The sequence below is a fragment of the Suricata suricatta genome, chromosome 3 (assembly GCF_006229205.1).
Source record: "Suricata suricatta isolate VVHF042 chromosome 3, meerkat_22Aug2017_6uvM2_HiC, whole genome shotgun sequence".
Taxonomy (NCBI): domain Eukaryota; kingdom Metazoa; phylum Chordata; class Mammalia; order Carnivora; family Herpestidae; genus Suricata; species Suricata suricatta.
Genome location: NC_043702.1, coordinates 98,746,648 through 98,768,367, shown reverse-complemented (window position 1 = coordinate 98,768,367; position 21,720 = coordinate 98,746,648). Strand labels below are relative to the sequence as shown.

The 21,720-nt window shown below is 33.5% G+C and overlaps 1 protein-coding gene across 3 annotated transcripts in view; it reads right to left on the bottom strand.

Annotated features, from left to right (window-relative positions):
- The window catches only part of PTPN4 (protein tyrosine phosphatase non-receptor type 4), a 207,932-nt gene that overhangs the window by 68,190 nt on the left and 118,022 nt on the right, over positions 1 to 21,720 (bottom strand). For all 3 annotated transcript variants that reach the window (XM_029934710.1, XM_029934712.1, XM_029934711.1), the window contains exons 10-11: positions 19,190 to 19,278; positions 2,811 to 2,874 (exon numbers count right to left, since the gene is read on the bottom strand). In XM_029934710.1, the coding sequence (XP_029790570.1) occupies positions 2,811 to 2,874; positions 19,190 to 19,278 (153 nt within the window). The remainder of the gene's footprint in view (positions 1 to 2,810; positions 2,875 to 19,189; positions 19,279 to 21,720) is intronic.

Sequence of the window (21,720 nt, the reverse complement as noted above, 5' to 3'; positions counted from 1 at the left end):
ATCACCACAGATTAGTTATGCCTGTTTTTGAACTTTATATACATGGAATCATACATATGTGTCTTTATGTTTGATTTCTTTTGTTTAGTATTATGTTTCTATATCCACCCATATAGTTGTGAACAGTAATTTTCATTCTGTGTAATATTCTATCATATGAATATATCAGTTTATTTATCCATTTGTTGTTGATGGATATTTGATTTTTCCAGTTTCATGACATAAAAATATTGCTATGTATATTTCTCTATGTTGTCCGTGTGCACTTCTGTTGCTGGATAAGATATGAGTGTTCACCTTCAGCAGATAATGCCCAGTTTTCTAAAATGGTTAGATCAATATATACTCCCTCCCACCAGCCATATATCCTCTACATACTCACCAACTACTGGCTTATCAATCTCTTGTTTACACTATCCTGGTGGCTGTGTAGAAGTATCACATTTTGGTTACAATTTGTACTTCCCTGATGATTAAAGAAGTTTAACACCTTCTTACATTACTGGCCTTGTGGATGTTCTCATTTCTGAAGTATCTGTTCAAGTCAGTAGCATATTTGGGTTGGATCTATAACCAAGGATGTGGTGTGTGTGCACATGTGGGTGCGTATGTATTATATATACATTCTGTGCTATTTCATTCCCTTAATGCTATCTTTTGATGAATACAGCTCTTAATTTTAACACAGTCCAAGTTATTGATCTTTTCTTTTAAGGTTTTCTATGTCCTGTTAAAGAAATGTTTGCCTATCAAAAGATATGACAGATTTCTATAATTAAAATACTGGAAGATGCCTACATATAAATATAAAACTACTTTTTTAGAAGATAATATGCTTAAAATACCACTTCTTGATCACCAAAAAATTCTTAACTGTGCTTAATAGTGGCTTGGCATGCACTTACAAAACAGTTTACATGCTGTTCCATAGGCCATAAATAATGATTAGGTCTCACACTGAGCATCACACAGTAATACTTCTCAGCAGAAGCAACATCTAGAAACATTTACGTTCTCCTTTTCCTGACACTGCATACTTCAAAAAGTCTATGTGTGATTCTAACATTCTACCAACTGTACTTGGACAATCTGTAAAAAAAAAAATTATAACAAAATCCATCCCCCATATTTTGTAAACAATAGACACATAATGCTGTATTAAGAGATAAGTAGTTTTCCTAAAGTTTAGGTATTTAAAAAGATGTTTCAGAGAGAAAACATTAACAAGATGACATTCTACAGACTATGATCATATACAGTCTTGAATCAGTTATTATATGACTTTTGTTCATATTATCTGTGGCTAAACACACTCCTAAATGATATACTACCTCAGTGAATGGTTTAAGGATTAAATGCTATGAAAATGATTGTGTGATTATCAGACACAGAGTAAGACGTCAATAAATGTGAAACTACTGTAACTAATAACAGTAGTGCTACTAAGAGGAAAAAATTAGAAAGCTGACTTCAACATTGCTTTCTACCAATATAATGATTTAAAGTAAAGTATTTGTTTAGAGAAGTAGAGGGTTCCAGATAAGATTTTTTGAAACATGTACAAAAATTCATTAGAAGCACTAGTTGTAAGAGTCACAGCCTGGAAATGCCAGAAGTGTCCACTAACATAAGAATAAATAATTTATGGTATATTCAATCAACGGAATACCACGCAGCAATAGAACAAACTACTGCTATGTGCCACAATATGGCTGAATCTCACAATGTTAACGTTAGAAGGTAGGCAACAGGAAAACATTATGTATGATCCATTTTTTAAAGTTCAAAATAAGTCAAACTAATCCATGGTGATACAAATGCAATCACTATCTACCTTTCAGAAAGGTTAACGACAGCAAATGAGCATCAGATCCATGAGCAATAAAACTAAGGTGCCAGTAATGTTCTACACATTAACATTACACATTTATTACATACTTACCAAACACTATACTTAGTATTTATATACTTTCCTGTGTATTTAAGTAAAACTCTACAGAAAAAACTTTCATATTTTGTGAAAATGAGAAAGCATAGTTAGGTCATTAGAAAGCATAGTTAGAGCACTAGCCTCAGATAAAATACAGCCAATTCAAATACTTTTAAGGTTTCAAATACATTTCACACACATACACGCACAACTACCCTGAAATCTGCATTAATTTGTTACAATTTGTAAAAAATAATTTAAGTCAAAGGATAAAATTAGTTTAATTTGGTTAAACAGAGAAAATCATTTACAAGATGAAATTCATTCCAACTCTGTACTTCCCATAATTCAACGTGTTGTATTTAATATACAAAAAGGACCACCATTTGCACAAAGGGAGGAAATGTACTATACATTCATGAACTAGAAACAAAATACTCAGTTTCCCTAAAATGAAATGAGCTTATATATGAAAGTGTTGCAGATCAATAAGAATAAAAAAAGAAGAGCATATAAAATGCCTAGTTACCACCTTCATGACTAAACTCTGGCAAATGACAATGAACATCTCAACTGAGATCAGTTTCAAAGTTCAAAAGAGAGCAGAATCGATACATAGAAGAACTTTAAATCAGAACCACAGTAACAGTAAAGGAAATAAACACTGTCATAAAATGTGAATTATTCAGTGGGGAGTTATCAACCATATAATGTAACACTTTTATTCACACTGAAAACGGCCACGAATGACTTCATTTCTTAAAACTTCATTTATTTAAATACTATTTGTTTATATAAATGTTATTTATATTTATACAAATAGTTTTATATTTGTAAATAATGTTCATTTATATTAAAAATGATTAAGATCACCACTCACCAATTCTTTTCTAAGTTGAATAAAAAACTGTTTGCACTTAAAAGAAATTTTTACAATCTTCAACCTGGATAAAAAGAGAATGAATTGGAGTGTTAATAATAATGAATAAAGATAAAAACAATAACTTAAGAAAATAATTAAAAAGTAATCTTTTAACTGTATATATAGTAACATCTAAACATTTAATCATATATATTCACATTACATAAAGATTGTGAAGATTTTGGTACTTCATGAAAAAATAATTAGAATCTATATACTCAATTGAAGAAAGTTTTACACAACATTTGCTGTGAACTATACATTTCCCAATTTTTAGCTCTAGAGAAATACATAAAAACGCATGTCATAAATTAAAATTTCAAGATATACCAACAACACAGTTATTTACTTTATAAATCTACAAGTAGTTTTCTGGTTCTGAAAGGAGCTGAGCAATCACCACTCCAATGTATTAAGTAAAAAGGTCAGCAGACTGAAAAATCAACAACTGTTCTTGGATACATGAGAGAGAGGAGGACGCAGGATAAACTGCCTACCCTCAAGGTCTGAGAGACCAGCAAGTAAATGCAGAGAGCGGCAGCTTACCAGAGGAGAAACTCACTGGCAGAAACTACCAGAGGAGCCAGTGCCAAGGCAGTAAAACCTGACCTGTAATTTAAGCTTTGGAGGCTCTGTGTAGCCAACTTCAAGAGTTAAAAACTCCAGAAGAACCGGTCATTCAGGGGGCTCCTGCAATATTGTAAGATTTACCTCTAGGATCTCAACCAGACTGGCATGGTAAATGTCAAAGAAAAATACCCTTGGGTTTCCAGCAAGAGAAGGGGAAAAGGAACCATCTTGAAATGCACCAGAGCACTCTGTTCTTATAAGGTCCTTCAGGAATAACTAGTTAAACAAATCCTAACCTGCTGGGGTACTACCAGAGCTTAACCAGCCTGAGGAAGCCAAACCAACTCCACCTCACTCTAACCATTCTATCCCACCTAGCAGGGAGAAAAGAACTGAGAAACACTTGTGAAGCTCAGTCTAGAGGCACAGGTTCACAAAAACAGAGAGCTAATCATAGGATACAACACTTGCCTTCCCCCAACGCCTCACAACATTACTAACAGCTTATTTACAGCAGTTCCTTTTACTAGAATATCATATCTGGTTATTAAGTTAAAGTTGCAAGGCATACGAAAAGACAAAAAACATGATGTGAAGAAACAGAACTGGACACAGAAGAGATGCTGGAATGATCAGACTGGGGATTTAAAACATCTATAATTAATGTGCTAAGGACTCTAAAGAATAAAGTAAAAAGCATATGAGAACAGATGGGCAATGCAAGTACAAATATGGAAATCATAAGAAAGAACCTCAAGAAAATGCTATGGATAAAAAACAATGTAACAGAAACAATACATTTCACGACCTTATTAGTACACTGGACAAAGCTGAGGAAATAATCTCTTAGAGGACATATTAGTAAATCCTCAAAACCTGTAAAGCAAAGAGAAAAGGATATAAAAAGAACAGCTTATCCAAGAACTGTGGGACAAGTACAAAAGATGCCATATACAGTAACATATGGCAATGAAAATACCAGAAGGAGAACTGAAAGTAACGTAAGAAATGTTTGAAACCAAAATAACTAAAGAATTTCCCTAAATTAACATCAAACATCAAAGCACAGATCAAGGAAGCTCAAGAGAACACAAGCAGGATAAATGCCTTAAAAGCCACACCTAGGCATATCACTTTTAAATTACAGAAAATCAAAGATAAAGAAAAAAATCTTAAAAGAAGCCAAAGGAAAAAACACCTTATCTATAGAGGAACAAAGGTAAGAAAAGTTACATCCAAATTCTCAGAAACCATAAAACAAGAAATGAGTGTTGAAAGAAAAAAAACCACCAACTCTAAATTTTGTAATTTGAAATTGTCCTTTAAAAATGAATAATAGAGACATTCTCAAATAAAAATGGAGGACTTTACTGCCATGAGACCTGCCTTACAAGGAATGTTAAAAGAAAAAATTAATATAGGCCAGAAACTTGGATCTATATAAAGAAAGAAAAAGCAAAGAAGAAATGTGACAATAAAATAAAAACTTGATTTTTCATATTCTTAATGGATCTAACATATACCATTTTGTTCAAAATAATAAAAGCAACAATGTATGCAATTATGTATGCTTATGTACCTATCATTCATATATATACACACACACACATAATTATATACATTTGTATGCTTATAAATAAGTGAAATGACTGACAGCAATGATACGAGGGACAGGAGGGAGATATTAGTATTATTTCAATTTTATAAGGTACTCACACTACCTGTGACGTGGTATACTATCATTTGGAAATATACTTGGATTAATGTAAATAGAACTGCAAACTCTAGAGCAACCACTAAAAAAAGTAAAAAAAAAGAAAACTGATAAGCTAAGGAGAGAAAATGAGATTAATATAAAATGCTCAATTAAGACAACAAATGGCAGAAAGAGAATGAAACACAAAAATGGAAACAAGGAACAAGGGCAACAAATAGAAAAAAAAAAGTAATGGATATGGTAGATATTAATGCAAACATATCAAAAATCCTTTACAAAAGGCAATGGGCTAAGTGCAGCAGTTAAAATCCACATTGTCAGAGTGGATCACAAAACAAGATACAATATGTTGTTTAACTATAAAGGCATATGTAGGTTAGATATAAACAGATGGATAAGATAGACCATGGTAAGACTAATCAAGAGAAGCAGAAGTACTAGGGATGTGATGGCCATCATGGGGACTATAGTTAATAATACTGTATTGCATATTTAAAAGTTGCTAAGACAGATCTTAAAAGTTCTCATCCCAAGAAACAAGAATTATAATTATGTGTAGTGATGAAATGGACCAGATTTACAGTGGTGACCATTTTACAATATATACAAATATTTAATCATTTGTGTACACCTGAAACAAATATAATGTTATATGTCAATTATATATTAAATTTTTAAAAAATATTTGTTTTTGAGAGAAAGAGGGAGGGGAGGGACAGTGCTCAAGCAGGGAAGGGGCAGAGAGAGAGGGAGACACAGAATCCAAAGAAGGCTCCAGGCTCTAAGCTGTCAGCACAGAGCCCAACGTGAGGCTCAAACCACAAACCATGAGATCATGACCTGAGCCGAAGTGGGACATTTAACTGAGCCACCCAAGTGCCCCTGTCAATTATACCTTTAAAAAGGAAGATGGGAAAAAAAACAAAACAAAGAGTAGTTCTAATAATTATAAAAAAACCCAAAACAGACATTAAAGCAAAGTTATCAGGGATAAAGAAGAGCATTCCACAATGACAAAGGGGTAAATTCTTCAAGAAGACATTACAAAATCTCAATGTGTATGCACCTTGAAACAGAGCATTAAACTACAAGAGGCAAAAATTGACAGAATTACAAAGAGATACATATGAATACACTAACATAGTTGGAGACTTCAACACTCCTCTATTCGAAATGGAAAAATTCACCACACAGAAGATCATTAAGGGCATAACTGAATTCAACAGATCATCAATCAAATGGGTATAATTAACCTTTACAGATTACTTCTTACAAAATGAAAAAATACACTTTTTTCAAGCTCATTTGGAACATTCACCAAGACAGACCATATCCTCAGCCATAAATGTGACACACAGCAAAAGCAGTACCTAGAAGGAACTTTATGACAATAAATGCATATATAAGAGAAAAAGACCAACAATCAATAATCTTAACTTTCTACTTTAAATAAAGAAGAGCAAATTAAATCTAAAGTAAGAAAAATAGTAGAGCAGAAATCAGCGAAAATGAAAACAGTAGACTAATAGTATCAATGAAACCAAAAGGTAATTCTTTGAAAATTTAATAAAATCAATAAGCCTCTAGCCAGACTAAGAGAAAAAGAGAAAGTACACAAATTACTAATATTCAGAAAGGAGAGAGTAGACATCACTACCATTAAAAGCATAGTAAAAGAATACTATGAACAAATGTATGCCCGTAAATTTGATAATCTCAAAAAAATGAGCCAATTCTTTGGAAGACACAATCTGCCAAAACTCACAAAACAAGAAATACATGATCTAAATAAACGTGTATTTGTTGGAGAAATTTAATTAACAATTAATAAACTTCAAAAAAAAAAAAAAGAAAGTGTCAGTGGTTAACTGTACTAAGAATTTAAGTAAGAACTTACACTAATTCTCTACAATCTCTTTCAGAGGATAAAAGCAGAAGGAATACAACTAAAGTCATTCTATGAAACTAGCACTGCCTTAATACCGAAACCAGACAAAAACAATACATGAAAACTACAGAACAATCTCTCTCATGACCAAAGATTCAAAATCCTCATAATACTAGCAAACCAAATCCAACAACATATAAAAAAATTATATACCACAACCAGGTGGGATTTATCCCATGAATGCAAAGCTGGCTCAAGATTAAAAAAATCAATTAATAGAAACCAACATATAAAAAGATTTAAAAAGAAAAAAAATTACATAGTTACATATGAAGAACAAGCATATGTCAAAATGTAACACCCATTCCTGATAAAACTTTCACTGTAGTAGGAAGACAGGGAAACTTTCTCAACTAGATAAGACTTCCCTTAAAAAAAAAAAAAACTAAGCTATAACCTCATACTTAATGGTAAGAAACTAGAAACTTTCTACTAAGATCAAGCAAAGAAAGGATGTCTCAGCTGACCACTCCTTTTCAACAACATACAGGAATTCCACGCTAAAACAATTAAGGAAAGGAAAAGTAATGAAAGATACAGACTGGAAGGAAGGAAGACATAAACCTTTTTGCTCACAGATGACATGATCATTTATGTGGAAGATCCAAGAGAACCGATAAAAAAAATTCCTGGAACTAATAAGCAGTTACAGCAAGGTTGCAGGACACAAGAATCATACAAAAAAGTCAATTTTGTCACTATATATAAAAAATGCACAAGTAGAATTTGAAATTAAAAACAGTAATATTTACATTAGCACCCTCAAAAATAAAATACTTAAAACCTAAACCTAAAAAACAGGTACCAGAACTATATGAGGAAAAGTGCAAAACTCCAATGAATGAAATCAAAGAACTAAATAAATACAAAAAATACTCCATGTTTATGGATAGAAACAGTGATGTCGAGATGTCAATTCTTTCCAATTTTAGAGTAAAAAATCCCACCACGTTATTTTGTGGATACTGACAAACTTTTTTTTTTTTTGAAAAATTTTTTGAGAGAGAGAGAGAGAGAGAAAGCATGTAAACAGGAGAAAGGGGTGGGGGGGGGAAGAGAGAGAGAGAGAGGGAGAGAGAGAGAATCTTAAGCAGGCAAGAAGCACAAAGGAGGGCTCCATCCCATGACCCTGAGACCATGACCTGAGACCCTGGAATCATGACCAGAGCTGAAATCAAGAATCAGACACTCAACTGACTGAGTCACCCAGGTGCCCCAGACAAAGTGATTTTAAAGTTTATACAGAAAGGGAAAAGACACACAATAGCCAATGTGATATACTGAAAGAGAACACCAAAGTTGGAGGACTGACACTATCCAAGACTTTATTTATTTTAATAGTTTACTGTCAGATTGGTTTCCATATAACACTCAGTGCTCTTCCCCACAAGTGCCCTCTTACCCAAGGGATTACAGAAGTGCTGATGCATAGGAGCACAAGTACCCCAATGTTCATAGCGGCACTTTCTACAATAGCCAAATCATGGAAAGAGCCTAAATGTCCATCACCTGATGAATGGATCAAGAAGATGTGGTTTATGTATACAATGGAGTATTACATGGCAATGAGAAAGAATGAAATATGGCCATTTGTAGGAAAGTGGATGTACCTCAAGGGTGTCATGCTAAGCGAAATGAGTCAGGTGGAGAAGGACAGATACCATATGTTTGCACTCATAGGTCTAACAGGAGAAAACTAACAGAGGACCATAGGGAGGGGAAGGGGGAAAGAGAGTTGGGGAGAGAGAGGGATGCAAATCAAGACTTACTTTAAAGCTAGAGTAATGAAAACAGGATGTTATCAGTGAAAGAAAAACCAAAACAGGTTAATGAAACAGAACAAAGAACCCAGGAATAATGCTCCATAAATACATTAAAATGCTCTTTGAGAAAGGTGCAAAGGCAATACAATGGAGCGAAGACAGTCTCTTCAACTAATGGTGCTGGAACCACTGGACTTTCACGAGCACAAATACGAATCTAGACAAAGAGCTTACATCCTTCACACAAAAATAAATATAATAAATCAGAGAACTAAATGTAAAATCAAAACTATAAAACTCCTAGAATATAACACAGAAGAAAACTTAGACAACCTTAGTTTGATAATCCTTTTTTAGACAGAACACCAAAAGCATGATCCATGAAAGAAATAATCAATAAGCTGAATTTCATTAAAAGTAAAAACTTATGCTCTGTGAAAGACAGTATCAAGCAAAGTAAAAGACAAGACAACCACTATAAGAAAATATTTGTAAAAGACACATCTGATAAAGGACTGTTAATATAAAAAGAACTCATAAAACTCAATAATAATAATAAAACAACCCAATAAAAAATTAGCCAAAGACCTTAACAGATAGCTTACTACAGAAAATATACAAACAGCAAGTAAGCATGGGAAAAGTTACTTCACATCGTGTTAATAGGGAAATGCAAATTAAACAATGAGATACTATCACCCACGTAAAGAATGGCCAAAATCCAGAACACTAACATTAAATGTTGGTGCAGAAATGGGGCAACAAGAGCTCTCATTCATTTTGGTGGGAATAAAAAAATGGTATAGCCATTTTGTCAGACAGTTGGCCATTTTCTTATGAAAGTAAACATATCTGTACCACCCAGAAACTGTACTCCTTGGTATTTACCCAAAGGAAATGGGAATCTATATACACACAAAACTCTGCACGAATGTGAAGAGCGGTTTTACTCATAATTGCCAAAACTTAGAAGCAACCAGGATGTCTTTTGGTAGGCGGATATATGAATTAACTGTGGTACATCCACATAATAGAAACTATTCAGCTCTACAAAGAAATGACGTACAAGCCATTAAAGATGGGAAAAGAACTTAACTCCATATTGCTAAGTAAAAGAAGCCAATCTGAAAAGGCTACACAATATATGATTCCAATTATATGACAATTTGAAAAGAGCAAAACTATAGAGAAAGAGAAGAGTAGGTGACAGAGGTCAGTGGGGAGATGATTATGTGGAGCATAGAGAATTCTTAAGGCAGAAAAATTATTCTGTAATGTATTATAATGATGGGTATACATCATTATATATTTATCCAAACACACAGAATATATAACACGAAGAGTGAACTCCAATGTAAACAAACTATGGACTCTGGGTGATTATGATGTGTCAATGTCAGCTCATCCTTAGTAAAAAAAAAAAAAATACACCATTATAATAAGGGATATTAATGAGATGATACTATACATGTGTGGGGTTAGAAGATACATGGAAATCTCTGTACAGTCTTCTGAATTTTTTTGTGAATCTAAAACAACCCTCCAAAAACAAAATCTTAAAAACATTAAATAAATGGGGCATTCGCCTGGCTGGCTCAGTCAGTTAGGCATCCGACTCTTGATTTCTATTCAGGTCATAATCTTACAGATCATGGGATCAAGCCCAACATTGGGCTCTGTGCTGACAGTGTGGTATATGCTTGGGATTCTCTCTCTCTATCTCTCTCTATTCCCTCCTCTGCTCTCTCTCAAAATAACTTTAAAAAAAAAAGAACCTAAATGAGGCATCTGGTGGCTCAATCAGTTGAATGACTCCTGATTTCAGCTCAGGTCATGATCTCACAATTCGTGAGTTCAAGTCCCACAATAGGCTATGCACTGACCATGCAGAGCCTTCTTGGGATATTCATTCTCTCTCTCTCTCTCTCTCTCTCTCTGTCCCCCCCAACCCCCGTGTGCTCTGTCTCTCTCAAAACAAATAAACTTTTATTAAATAAACTTCAAAAAAAGAGGTGGGCATCTGGCTCTTGATTTTGGCTCAGGTCATGATCTCACAGTTTGTGGGTTCAAGCTTTGCACTGGGCTCTGTGCTGATGATGCAAAGCCTGCTTGGGATTCTCTCTCTCTCCCTGTCTCCTCTCAAAATAAATAAATTTAAAATAAATAAGGAAGTAAACAAACTTTAAAAAATAAATTGAATAAACAAAACAATAAACAATATTTAGAAAAAAAGGTGTTAAAGCTTGCAAGACCTTACAGAATAACCGTAAATATATTTTGGATTTTCTAATTTACCTTCCTACAATGCTTTACTTCTTATATGTAAGTCACACAATCCTATAAGAGATGAGTTCTCAAAGATTCATCAGTATACTCAGTATCAGCAGAATAGATTTCCCTCAATATTTTAACCTTTTAATAAGTAATACTCAGCTCTTGTTTTAACCTTCACAACTAAGAGACTAAGAGATTCAATCTTACTTTGCAAAACTTGCTGTAGAATCCTGGCCAAATCATCTAAGTAAATATTTGTGTGGGAATTCAAAGTTTGAATATTTATGACCTATGGCACTCTCATTCAAGAAGTCTTCTCAGCAGAAGAGAGGACAAAGATTTAAAAGAAGCAATGGAGGGCACCTGGATATCGCAGTTACTTAAGCATCTGACTTTCGATTTTCATTCAGGTCATGATGTCACAGTTCAAGAGACTGAACCCCACGTTGGGCTATGTGCTGATAGTGTGGAGCATGTTTGGGATTCTCTCTCTCTTCCTCTCTCTCTAGCCCTCCCATGCTCACTTGTACTCTTTCTCTCTCTCAAAATAAATATATAAGCATTACAAAAAAATAAGCAATGGAAGTATACATGAGCTAAAGCATTCTAGCAAAAATAAAAAAATATTAGAATGATCAGGGTTCTACAAGGAGAAAAGAGGGAGAAGGTAGAGTTTGTTCAAAGAGAATATCCCAAACCTGGGGAAAGACTTGGACAAACAAATCCATGGCACTAATATATCGCTCTAGTATCTCAATGTAAAATGGCCTTCTCCTAGACATACTACAATGAAATTATCAAAAATTAATAACAAAGAATCTTAAAGGCCGCATGGAAAAAAAAGAATGTAACTTACAAAGGAACCCTAATTATTATGCTGTCATTGGATTTCTCAGCAGAAATCTTACAGGCCATGACACAGTAGAAAGGCACATTATAAAGGCTGAAAGATAAAAACTGCCAGACAAAAATACTTTATCTCGCAAAATTATCCTTCAAACATGAAGAATAAATAAAGGCTTTTACAGACAAACAAAAGATGAGGGAGTTCACCAACTCTAAAGCTGGTGAAAGGAATTCTTCAAGTTGAAATGAGCAGATGCTAATCAGTGACAAAAAATAAACAAAAAGTATACAACACATCGGGAAAGGTAAAAAAAAATATATATATACAGTTAGACTTAGAAAACTATAAGTTTCTAAAAGGATGATGTGTTAGCTACTCAACTATAATATAAATGTTAAAAGAGTAGCAAAAGTAACTATCGCTACTATAAATTATTAATACATCAATGACACAAAAGCTCAATTTTGACAATAATATTATAAAAGGGAATATAAAAGTAAAACGGTGAAGCCCTTGTGGGCGACTGAAGATAAGTTGCTATTACAAAACAAAAACCAATAGTAGATGTACAAAAGACAAAGAAGAAATAGAAAAAAAATTTATACAAAGGAATGCAAAAACAGAGGGAAGAGAAACAATGAAAACACAAAAAAAATCTAGAAAGTGATGAAATGGCAATATAAAGTCCTTACATATCAATGATTACTCTAAATGGAAAGAATTGAATTCATCAATGAAAAGGTAGAGTGGCCTGAGAGATAAAAAACCAAAACTCAACTACAGGCTGCTTTCGAGAGACTCCTTACAGTTATAAAGATGCACATCCCCTTAAAATGAAGGGATGGAAAACGATCCCATGCAAGTGGAAACCAAGAGAAAGTGGGGTTAGCTCTTCTTGTATCAGACAAAACAGATTTCAATGCAAAAACAGTACCAAGAAACATGGAAGGGCATTCATTATATAATGATAATGAAGATACAACAATTGTAAATACATATGCACCCAACTTCACAGCACCTAAACATATTAAGCAAATACTAATAGACATGGAGAAATAGTACAATACAATATTAATAAAGGATGTTAACACCTCACTTTCAACAATGGAAAGATCATCCAGACAAAAATTCAATAAAGAAACAATGGGCTTGAACCATACATTACAAGAAATAGACCTAAAAGAAATCTATAGAACATTCTATCCAAGAGCAGCACAATACACATTCTTCTCAATTGCAAGTGCATTCTTAAAGACAGATCATACAGTAGAGCACAAAACAAGTCTTAGCAAATATAAAATTAAAATCATACCAATTAAAAAAAAATCATACCAATTATCTTTTTCAACCACAATATAAAACCAGAAATCAATAACATGAGGAAAGGTGGAAAATCTATGTATCTGTAGAAAGTAAACAAAACACTCCTGACCTACAAATTGGTCAAAGAAAAAAATAATAAAGCTAACTAAGGAATATCTTGAAACAAAAGAAACACAAAATAACAAAAGATATGGATTACCATAAAAGCAGTTCTAAGAGTGATGCTAATAGCAATAAATGCACATACAGTTGACCCTTAAATAATGCTGGGGTTAGGGGCACCAACTTCCCACACAGCTGAAAATCAATATTTAAGTACTGACTCCCCCAAAACTTAACTACTAATAGCCTGCTCTTAACCAAAAGCTTTACCAATAATATATAGGTAACACATATTTTGTACAAATGTTCTACATATTACATACTGTATTCTTAAAATAAACTAGAGAAAATATTATTAAGAGAAACATAAGAGAAATGCTGTTTACAGTACTAAAATATATTTACCAAAAAAATTCACATATAAGTGAGCCCATGCAATTCAAATTCATGTTGTTCTAGGGCCTACTCTATTAAGAATTTAGAAAGATAATAAATAAAGAATCTAACTTTATACTTATAGGAAACTAGAAAAAGGATTAATTAAGGCCAAAGTTAGCAGAAGAAAGAAAATAATAAAAAATATAAGAATAGAAATAAATGAAATGGAGACCAGAGAAGACAACAGAAAGATGAAAACTAAGAGCTGGGTTTTTTTGTTTTTGTTTTTTGTTTGCAAAAATATACAAAATTGACAAAACTCTAGCAAGACTAAGAAAAAAGAAGACTCAAATAAAATTCAAAATGAAAGAGGAAAAATTACAACTGATATTACAGAAATACATAGGAACATATGAACAAATACGATAACAGAAAAGAAATGGATAATTTCCTAAAATCATACAACCTATGAAGACCAAATCAGGAAGAAGTCTAAACAGACAAATATTAAGTAAGGAGAATGAAACAGTAATCAAAAACTTCCCAATATGGAAACTCCCAGGACCAGATTTCTTCACTAGGAAATTCTACCAAATATTTAAATGAGAATTAATGTCAAGCCCTCTCAAATTGTTCCAAAAAAATAAAATAGAATGAAGACTCCCAAACAAGACTGACACTTAAGCCAGAGGAAGACACTACAATAAAACTACAGACCAATGTCCCTGTTGAACACAAATGCAAAAATTCACAACAAAATTCTAACCAAATTTAGGAACTCATTAAAAAGATTTCACACCATGACCAAGTACAGTTTATCCCTGAATGCAAGGATAGCTCAACATACACAAATCAATAAATACGACATGCCACATTAACAAAAATGAGAAGATAAAAATCATATGATTTTCTCAACAGATGAAGAAAAAGTATTTGACAAAATATATCCTTTCATGATAAAATCATCAACAAATTGTATATGGAGGAAACATACCTCAACACATTAAAGACCGTATACAACAAACCTACAACTAACATACTCAGTAGAGAAAACCTGAAAGTTTTTCCTCTAAAATCAGGAAAAACCACTCCTATTCAACATAGTATTGGAAGTCCTAGCTGGCAAGCTGGCATCTAAACAGAAAAGGAAGAAATAAAATAGTTATTTGTGAATGATATGATGTATGTATTAAAAATAGGTTTCCTTGAGGGCAGACCTTTGTTAAAGAGAAAAGAAAGCTCTGAGCATATTTCAAAATGGTTACTTCTCTGCTCAACCCACCATGCCCTCCAAACATGAGTGAGTTTTTTCCCACTCTTCAGCCTGGGAACCTGGTGGAATGCCTGGTGGTAGTAAAACTCATGAAAGTGTGGGGATCTTTGTGAAGCTGAGGTTCAAGGGTTTTCATCTCTCAAACCAGTCATTGCTTAGTCTCCAACAATTAGTCAAATACCTTTAAATTAGTCCTACCAGTGGTAGTATGTACTGCCATAAGTACTTAGGATAGGATCAGAAGATATCCTAATGTTCCCTGAGGATTCAGCTATAATAGCTTTAGAAACTTTAAATCCCTTCTATTCAGTTTAATTCTTGAAAATAAAATTTAAAATGAACAGTATATACTTGCCAATCAGTATCTTAAATATTCATATCTTTTCTGTGTATGTGTCTGACATGATTTGTAGAATGATAAAGACTTGGAAATGTGGGGTGCTTGGGTGGCTTAGTTGGTTAAGCATCCACTCTTGATTTAATCTCCACGCATGACCTCACTGTTTATAGGATTGAGCCTCATGTCAGGCTCTGTGCTGACAGCAACAGAGCCTGCTTGGGATTCTCTTTCGCTGCCCCTCCTCACCTCAGAATAAATAAATAAACATTAAAAAAAACAGAAGGAAAGAAAAGGGGCTGGGTGGCTCAGCTGGTTAAGTCTCCAACTTTAGCTCAGGTCATGATCTCACAGTTTGTGAGTTCGTGAGTCATCTGTGCTGACAGCTCAGAGCCTGGAGCCTGCTTCAGATTCTTGTCTCCCTCTCTCTCTGCCTCTCCCCTGACTCATGCTTGCGCGCTCTCTCTCTCTCTCTCTCTCTCTCTCTCAAAAATAAAGATTAAAGAAATTTTTTAAAAAAGAAAGAAAAAAAAGACTTGGAAATGTGAGTTCTATTTCTCAATATTAAAATAGTTCTAAACATATTTACCAATAAAATAATATGTCAACTCCTTAGCAGAATACTTAGGACCTTCACAATCGGAATCTGATTTCTCTTCTAAACATTATCTTCCCAATTTTTTGTTCCCTTACTTCTGTCTAGAAAACTGAAAGAGAAACCAAACCAAATAGCTCATCATTTCCTCCTTGTCATATCCTTTCATACTATTCGGCCTCTGCAACTGTTTGCTACCTCTCTACATGAATTCCTTAAATCCACATCTACCTCTCCCACACTTCCTGTTTCACTGAGGAAATTTCTATTTGTCCTTTAAAAGCCATCCTAAATATCATGGAGCCATTAAAAATTACCCTAAAACAACTGCATCCTTTGTGTTTCCAAAACAATTTGTCAAAAAACTCTTCTAGAATCCTTATAATAATAATAAAAGAAACATGTATACAATATAGGGTTTTGAAACTACAGAAAAATTTAGATTATAACTGTATTATTTTAGCCCATACTATCTGAAAAGATTTTCAAATTTTGACATTTATATAAAATATAAAATACAAAAATGTTTTTAAAATTATCTTTATTACTTACTTAATACCTTTCCTTAAATTCCACCTCTATACTACAGTATACTTGAGGTAATAAATTATATCATGTATCTTGAATGTATCATAGATAAGCTGTTATATTACAATTGCCACTTCAGATAGCTGTGAAATTAGGTGATTAACTAGTTGGTACCTAACCTTCTGATTTCTGTATAAGTCTAATTACATCAAATAGAAGTGGGGGTTTTGATTTTTTACTTTGCTTTTCTGTTTGGAGTATCATTGTAATTACTGTATTGTAAATGACGGAAAATAATTGCATATATTAAAAAAATAAATTGTATAAAAAATAATAAAATAAAATAAATTTTTAAAGAAAAAAAATAAATAAAATTATCTTTAGTAAAATCAGAAATGTATTATAATCAAAGATGTACATTTACCAGTTCACTGTTATAAACCCTGACAATGAAGCTTTTAATTACATATTTTATTGCTGTTAACTATATAATTAATTCCTGTGTGTCCCCTAATAGGCAGGTGCCATGTCTTTATTTTATATCCTCCTCTGAACATATCACGATTTGAATTATATAGCAAGCATTTAAAAGACCTGAGATGAAACACTAAATGAGTTTTCCTTAATGAGCTTTACAGAAGTGTAGTTTACATATACAATAAACATACCAACTTTAATGAACAATTCAAAGAGTTTTGACAAATAAATTCAGTTATGTAACTACCACGCACCAAAATCATCATGTAACATTTCCGTCACCTCAAAACAGCCCCTTGTGTCCCTCTGCAGTCAACTGCCTCCTTCTATTTTCAGTTTCTGGCAACCACTGGTATACTGTCTCTATAATTTGTGTTTTCTAGAATTTCATATAAATAGAAACAAAGAATATGTTTGTGTTTGGCTTCTTATACTTAGCATAGAGTTTTGAGGCCAAGGCATCCATATGGTTTAGTGGTATCAATAGCTCATTTCTTTTTATTGCTGAACAGTACTAACTGTGGATATAAATCCTTTCGCCAACCAACAGACATCTGCAGCTCTGTTCTGTTATAAATAATGTAGCTATGAACATTAGTGTAAAACTCTTTATAAGAACTTAGGTTATCATCTCTCTTGGGTAAATTTCCAGGAAAAGAAATGCTGGACTATATGGTAAATGTATGTTTAAAGAAATTGACAACATGTTTTCCAAAGTTGGTGTACTAGTTTGCACTCTCACCAGAAATACGAGATTTAAAGAGTTTTGCTTCTTGCCATCATTTAGTATTTCATTTTATTTAAGTGGAGCTACTCTGTGTGTGAACAGTAGTTCACCGTGGTTTAACGTGCATTTCACTGATGACTGAACGTCTTTTCATGTGCTCATATGCCATCTGTATGTCTCCTTTGGTGGAAGTGTGTAATCAAATATTTTGCCTCTTCTTTTTAATCAGATTGTCTTACTACTGAGTTATGAAAGTTCTTTATATGTTCTTGATAGGTCCTTTATCAAATATATATTTTACAAAAGACTGTCTTCTTTTTTCATCTTCTTTATAGAGTCTCTTCTGAAGAGCAAAAGTATGTAATTTTCATGATGTTTATTTCAAATATTTTTGTATTTTATGGTTTATCTGTTTTAGTGACCTAAGAAATTTATTATTATTATTTAAACAAAGTTGTGGCAATTTTCTAGACTAACTGCTTTTGTCACTTATCATATTCTATTAAAGTATTATTAAAGTGACTAAAAAAACCTATTAAAGTCACAGATAGTAAAAAATCAGGACCAAATCTTTTAAAAGGAGATATAAAGAGAAACAGATGAATACAATGCCTTTCTTTTGTATTTTTCTTCTGCTAAAGAAAATAACTGCATTTATTTTAAAAAATTGGAGCTGCTCATATAAGAGATATGATTGAAGTGATTTTTTAAATGTTTTTATTTATTTTTGAGAGAGAGAGAGAGACAGACAATGCAAGCAGGGGAGGGTCAGAGAGAGAGGGAGACACAGAATTCGAAGACAGGCTCCAGGCTCTGAGCTGTCAGCACAGAGTTGGACACAGGCCTCGAACCCACAGACCATGAGATCATGACCCGAGCTGAAGTCAGACGCTTAACCGACTGAACCACCCAGGCACCCCTGAAATGATTTTTATGATTTTCAAGTGATCCCCTTAAAGGCAAGTGGCAGATGCTACTTCTTTTTCCTCACTCTGGGACACAGAAGCAATGGTAGGCAAGTTACCCTGGACAACAAGGGCAACATGCTAAAGGCAGCAGTGAAACTGAAGCAACATGAGTTTTACACCTCATGGAGCCACCATACTTTCCTCGCACCAATTTAAACCATGTAATAGCGGATCTTAGATGCAGCAACCACATCCATGCTCCAGCTGATAAAATAGCACCTCACTGAATGCACCTGGAAGAAATACTGTAACTTAAAGTAATCATGGAGTGGGTTTCCAGCTGGCTCAGTCCTTAGACCATGCAAGTCTTGATTTTGGGTTTGTGAGTTTGAGTCCCACACTGGGTGTAGAGATTACTTAAAAATTCAGTTATTTTGATATTCTTTAGATTTCAAGTGGGATAAGTTGGATGACAACATTAATATACTTCAAATAGCCACTTTCTTTAATATGAATTATTATATTTGGTCATATAATAATAAAAGCAAAAGTACTGATAGAAGTTCTTACCATGGAAAGGTATTCATTCGTACCCTGTTCTTATAAATCAGAATTCCTCCTGACATCACTCCAATCGTAATTTCATTGTTACTTTGATCCTTCAAAAAAAGAAAATGACAAAAATAAAATATTGGACTTTTCTTGTTAAGTATATATTTCAAAAATAGGATAAATATTTTTAAACACAATGTAACATATTCAAAGGCAGCACATAATTGCATAATATTTACAAACTCATACAGTAATTTTTACCTCATGAATATAAAGAACATACTTCAATCAAACTTAAATGTTACTATATTAAAATTCATTAATCAACAGTAAAAATGATCTCAGGATTTCCCACAGTTTATAACCATAATTGACTCTTTGAGAGAGGGAATCAAAGGCCTTCTCACCCTGTAGAATGATGAATTAGTATCTATTCTTTCATTTCTAAAATTATTCTAACCTAATCATGGTGTAAATACAGTGCCAGAATTGCAAAAGTGAATAAAATATGCAGGAATTCAGAGTTTAGTGATGTGTAACCTATAAAAAAACCAAGATTTCCAATACAAGGAAAATCCTATTAACTAATATAATACAACAAAAAAAATCATGGCAGTAGAGTAGGAAAAACAACTGTGGGAGAATTTAAACAATTCCAAAGAAAAAATTTGAACTGTGCTTTGAGGAAAGGAAGGGTTTGCATACTAAGTCATCCAACTTGAATAGCTAATCTGTACTACTGAAAAAACACAGAATTAAATTATTTTCCCAGAAGCTGATCAACCTTGAAATAGGTTTGCTACCTGACTTGAAACATTTTATAGGCAAGCTAATATAGCAGTAATGCTTTTACCCTCAACCATTCATATGCTCAGAAGACAGAAATTATTGATGAAATTATAATCAAGATTTTATAATTGTGTCCCTAGGAAAAACATCCTTTAAAGTATAGTTTCAATAACTTCTAATTAAATTTAAAAACTTACAAACTTGTTTGATAGGATAACAAATAACAAATGGCCAATGTAACATAACACTGTGTACTGTGTGACCAATTTATTTATCAATAACCAGCATTCCTGTACACTGTTATGAGTCTTAAATGATGTTTTAAAAAACAATCAGTCAGAAGTTTGGACCAAGGCGTCAGACATAATATATGCTTCTATTCCTTCTTCTGCTCCCAGGCTCATACAACAGAAGATATATAAAAACAATCCACCTGAAGGTATATAACCAATGGACCTGTCATTTTGTGGAGTTGTAAAGACTTTAAGAGGATGAAATCAGATTTTAGGAGAGAAAAAAACTATAGAAGACCAGAGCCTGAATTAAACACACTAAAGAAGCTCTATATGGAGGCAGAAACAAAGTATAGTCAACGAATACAATTTCACAGACAACAGATAAAGGAAATAAAGGGAGACCTCAAATTACTATCAGGATGAACAGGTAGGGAACAACTAAGGCAATTAAGCTCCTACCAACTCTAGAATCCTGCCCGGTCTGGACTGAATTGTGGGACATGGAAGTATGTGCAGCTTATCTAAAATACCAAGTGTGGATACTGGGGACAGATGACCCTTGGAATGAATGGAGAAACTCAAAGACCTAAAGGCAGACTACAGGCATGTATTCCATGGCAATATTTTCCTTCCCTCCTCACCATCACCTGAAGCAGGCCATAGCAAAGAGAACACTGACAAGCAAGTGAACTAAAAATCAAAAATACAAAAGGTATGGGGCACCTGGGTGGCTCAATCAGTTAAGCAGCTGGCTTCAGCTCAGGTCATGGTCTCATGGTTCGTGGGTTCCAGTCCTGTCTCAGGCTCTGTGCTGACAGCTAGCTCAGAGCCTGGAACCTGCTTCAGATTCTGTGTCTCCCTCTCTCTCTGACCCTCCCCTGCTCACACTGTCTCTTTGTCTCTCTCTCTCTCAAAAATAAATAAAACATTAAAAAACAAAATTTAAAAAAATACAAAAGGAAGTACACAAGAAGCACCATAGAAGAACCAATACCATTAAAGAGAGATACCAAACTCAACAAATAGATAAATCAATCAAGCTGCCATGTTGGCAGAAAAACATGTTTCAAAAAGAAAAAAACCAAAACACGTTCAGAATATTTAGGAACTCAAATTCTTGAATTACAGCTATGTAGATTTGAAGTGGCAACTCCCAAGGTGATGTCAGAAGTGAGCAAGATAAAAAAGAAAAAAAAGTGTTACATCCTTAATGGACACAAATGCTATTAATTCCAACGTATAGGAAAATGCACAACGGCCACCTTATTTTAAAGTATCTTTGCTTTTCTTTTTATCACTTACAACTATCTAATATTATACTATAAATTATTTAAGCTGTTTATTTTTTACGCTTCCTCAGTAGAATCCAAGTAGTAAAGTATAGAGCCTTTGTTTGTTCCACACTGGGACACTGGGTTCCTAGGTGTAGAAAAGTGCCTTCTAGAGTTAATCCATGAACAACACAGGTTTGAACCATGTGGGCCCACTTATATGCAGACTTTTTTCAATAAATATATTTGAAAA